At 63.3% G+C, this 3,912-nt stretch overlaps 2 protein-coding genes across 2 annotated transcripts; one reads left to right on the forward strand and one right to left on the reverse strand.

Moving 5' to 3' along the window:
* Window positions 1–9: 9 nt before the first annotated feature.
* On the reverse strand, window positions 10–570 carry EMIHUDRAFT_122484 (hypothetical protein; the record flags this gene model as incomplete). The annotated part of the gene is made up of 1 exon (XM_005789339.1): window positions 10–570. A coding segment is annotated over one exon (561 nt), but the record flags the coding sequence as incomplete, so codon positions are not given.
* A 1,636-nt stretch (window positions 571–2,206) lies between these two features.
* Window positions 2,207–2,584, forward strand: EMIHUDRAFT_252291 (hypothetical protein; the record flags this gene model as incomplete). The annotated part of the gene is made up of 2 exons (XM_005789340.1): window positions 2,207–2,493; window positions 2,566–2,584. The coding sequence occupies 2 exons, from the start codon at window positions 2,207–2,209 to the stop codon at window positions 2,582–2,584; spliced, it is 306 nt and encodes a 101-aa protein (XP_005789397.1).
* Between the last annotated feature and the right edge of the window lie 1,328 nt (window positions 2,585–3,912).

Below are 3,912 nucleotides of genomic sequence, written 5' to 3' on the forward strand. Positions count from 1 at the left end.
CTCCTTGACCTTGTCGAGCGGCAGCTCGTGCGACATCAGGCACGCGATGCAGTCGGTGTACTCGCGCTTGACGGCGATGTGCAGCGGGTGCACCCCGTATCGGTTGGCGGCGTTCACGTCCGCCCGCGCGTCGAGCAGGAACTCGACGAGCTCGACGTAGCCGCCCGCAAGCGTGTGGTGGAGCGGGGTGCCTCCGCACCCATGCTGCCGGTTGTCGGGGTCGGCGCCGCACTCGACGAGCCGCGTCGCTATCTGCAGCCGCGCCTCCTGGTGCACGACCGAGTGGCGCTCGCCAGTCGCGACCTCGTGCAGCCCGCAATCAAGGTGGCGCTGGGTCACACCTACGCGGGTTGGCGCGGGCTCGAGGATGGCGCCGCTGGCAGGCGAGCCGTGCAAGGATGCGCTGGAGGCAGCGGCCGCGGGCGGGCACACACCCTCAGTGAGGAATTTCTCGACAACGTCACACTCGAGGCAGCGAATTGCCCAGATGAGAGAGTGTTCGTCGTTCTCGGCCGGTGGCGCGGTCGACGCGTCGGCTAGCGCCGTGGACGGAGCAGGCGCCTCCGGCATTGGTGACCAGTGCACCGGTCGCGACGAGGGCAGAGCACTGGAGAAAAAAAATTCCAGCGCTGTCACAGCACACTGGCACGACAAGGGCGCGGACTGGCGCGGACTGGCACACACACCGGCTCACCACCGGAGCCGCCTAAGCGACTCCGTTAAGAACGGCAATGCATTCCGCACCGTGCACAATGCCGCTCTCCCCGCACGCTAGCTCGTTCACCGTCTGCCACGCCACGGCGGTGTGGAGGACGACAGACAAGCGCTGCATCTGCAGCCCGTGCCAGTTCTTGGTGGTCCATGTGACCTCGTCCAGGTGCTGAGCGTGCGAAAGTTTGTTGCTCAGCTGGTTCGCCGCCTCCCTCAGCGCTCAGCCGGGTGCTGCGAACCTCAGTGCTGCGCCGGCGCCGCGTCCTCGGCGGCGGACGACGTCGTGGACGGCGCCGGAGCGCGCTCCTTGCCGAGGGGCACCATGTACATGTGTGCTGGGTGGCGGCTTCACTCTGCTGAAACGGAAAACAGGACACGGGGAAATATAAGGTAAGATGATAAGCGGCGAACGAGGCACGGTCGCTCTCCGACATGAGGCGCGTTGCACTCGCCAGTGCTGCCCTGGCCTTCTGTCCGCCCGCCCAGTGGGTGGGAGGTGCCTCTGCTGCTGTGGCATGCCTCACGGCTGTGACTGGCCGGCGCCTCGGCGCGTCAGCTCGGCTCGGCGTAGCGATAGTGGCCAGCGCAACTCGCCTGGACTCAACGCTCAGCCAGGAGCTCCCGCACGCGCTGGCGCGAGTCATGGCGCATGCAACGCGTCTGAATGCTCGCCTCGCCTTGCGCAAATGCGACCGTCCTCGCCGCCGACAGTCCACCGCCTGCTAAAGAAGCACTGCGATGAATGCGGCACCGGCGACGCATGGCAGGCTGGTGATGACGCAGTTATGGGGTGTTGTGTGCCATCAGAGTGACTCTCTGTGTGTCAGGGATAGTCAGGGCCGTCCATTAGAGCTCCAGTAAGCTCGGAGACATCCCATTAGTGCGACTCGACCTCTTTGAGTCACTGCCTTCCCGGCGGGTTGGTTGTAGAGCCTCTACAACAAACTCTACAGCAAAATCGCGCTCTACATCGCTCTACAACGCACGCAGTTCGTCCCGCGCCGGATGTAGAGCTCTAGAGCTCTACAGCGCTCCAGAGCGCTCTACATCTCTACAGCTCTACAGCGCTCTACACTCTACATCCTCTACACCCTCCCTCAGGTTCTGTACAGGTTTGCGAAGGGTGTAGGATGGCATCCATTATCGCGACCTTGGACAATTGACTGCAGCTGCGCACGCACGAGCCATCTCTCAGGCCCTCGGTGCTAACGAACAACTGAGGCTTCCATCACTCTATGTGCAAATCATTCGGGATCGTTTCTGTGTTGGCTGGATGAATGAAGTATGAACTGTGGCTGAATGCTCTGTGGGTGTTGTTCTGTCTGTGTTCCGCTTTTATTTACTAGTATGGTTGTATGTTCAAAGAGAGACGACTCGAGATTTGGGGAGGGCGCGAGTGGGAGACTTTCGTCGGCGGGCGAAATGCGGCGGTTTGGATGCGTCCTCTGTCGCGTGCGTGGGATGACACCTGTGGGACGACCTGTGGCAGCGATCGATGCCGTCGCCGGACGCGGCGGCGAGGCACACGGGCGCCGGCGTGGCGCGTCGGCAGGCCCACCACGAGCGGATGCGCGACGAGCGCGCTCGGGGAGCGGCCGCGGGCGACGCAGAGCTTCCGCCGGAGGACGACGCGGTCGAGATGGCGAGCGCCGCCCACGTGCTGGACAGCGTGGCGGAGGTGGGCCCGAACTACACCCTGCTGCGCAGCAAGGAGACGAAGGCGAAGCGGTGGAAGGTAGCGACAGTGCGAGGATACAGCCTAAATACCGAGTCGGTGTGCCGGTGCAGGGAGCGCAGGTCGGACCTTAATTAAGTAAGACAGCATTGACCATTGTACATCCCTGGCTGGGCGAGGGGCATGGCGAGGGGTTAAGTGGCGTCCCCGTTGGGTCGGGGCTGGATGGAGGCTATAAGTAGAGGAACCAGTGGAGAGGACAGGGAGGGACGTGTCCGAGGGGGGGGCGGCTCGTTTGGTTAAAAACGGGGCGGTTTGAGATTTGGATCAAGGATCAGCACGGCGCGAGCGTGTGAGATTGACTTGTTCGCCGACGTGCGGTGGACGATCACAACGTGGTGACCAAGACCGTCATGGGAGCGCGGGTGCGGCAGCAGGCGGGGGTGCCACACGGAGCGCACCACGAGAGGATCATGCGGGGAGAGGCGGGGAGAGAGACACCCCGGGCGCCGCCCGCCACAAGGAGCAAACTCAGGGGCTGCCTCGCCTGTAAGGCCGCAAGGGACGCGGCGAGGAGGGCGGCACTAAAGCGAGACCCGCTGTGTCCGATCGTGCGGAAAGCCGCGCAGCAATGGACCGAGGAAGATGAGAACCCGCCTAGAGCGACGATGTGGCGCACTTGCTTAGCGGCGCCTGCCTGGGGAATAGGGAGCAGGCTAAATGGTTCCTCAGAGTAGCGCGAGCGCAGACGGGGACGGCGATCAGCAAAGTAGCCCAGGCGGCACCCGACTCCAATACGCTGAGAAGACGCTGAGGGTAGCGCATGTCGCTGCGCTGAAGGGCTCACGCTATAGGGTGCTGGATGATATGAGGACGGGTACGATGCACTAGCCCCTGCCGTCGGGGGGGTGATGCCAGCGCTGGTAGATGATCTCTCGGAGAAGAGCCGGAGGGACCGTGGCGCCGGGGTCACGAGGAACTTGCAAGTCGTGGCTGAGGCGGCGACGGGAGCGGTGGCGTGCAGAGGTGGAGATCAGCTCGATGATGAGGCTACGGCGCGCATAGCTGAGGAAGCTCTTCGCTGGTGGAAGGAGGCCCACCGGCCTTGAGGCTTGAGGGAGTCGCGGAGGCCAGGAGGGATAAAGGGGGTAACGTGGGGACAGGCCAACACGCCAGTGGCGACGAACGAGGGCCGCGACCCGGCGGCTCAAGCGGGAGGGAGCGGAGACAGTGGGCAGCGAGCGAAGTGGGTGAGACTGGATGATGCTCCTCTTCGACTTAGGGAGCGGAGTCAGATGCTGGGCGGGCTCTATTCAGGGTGGTGCTTTCCGCAGTCTTTATTTGCAAGAGGCCAAGTGAGCTCTCTGTGGATTGGATTATTTTTGCATTTTCCGTGAGCACCACCGTGAAGCAGAAATAAATAAATAAACGCCTTCCGCTCCCTTACACACGGCTCATGTGTGCAACGCCAACGGGACCGTCCCCCGATCGCAGCTGGCTGCCGGGGAGCGCCAGTCGAAGACGGG

This window comes from Emiliania huxleyi (genome assembly GCF_000372725.1).
Source record: "Emiliania huxleyi CCMP1516 chromosome Unknown EMIHUscaffold_1297, whole genome shotgun sequence".
In the NCBI taxonomy this organism is placed as follows: domain Eukaryota; phylum Haptophyta; order Isochrysidales; family Noelaerhabdaceae; genus Emiliania; species Emiliania huxleyi.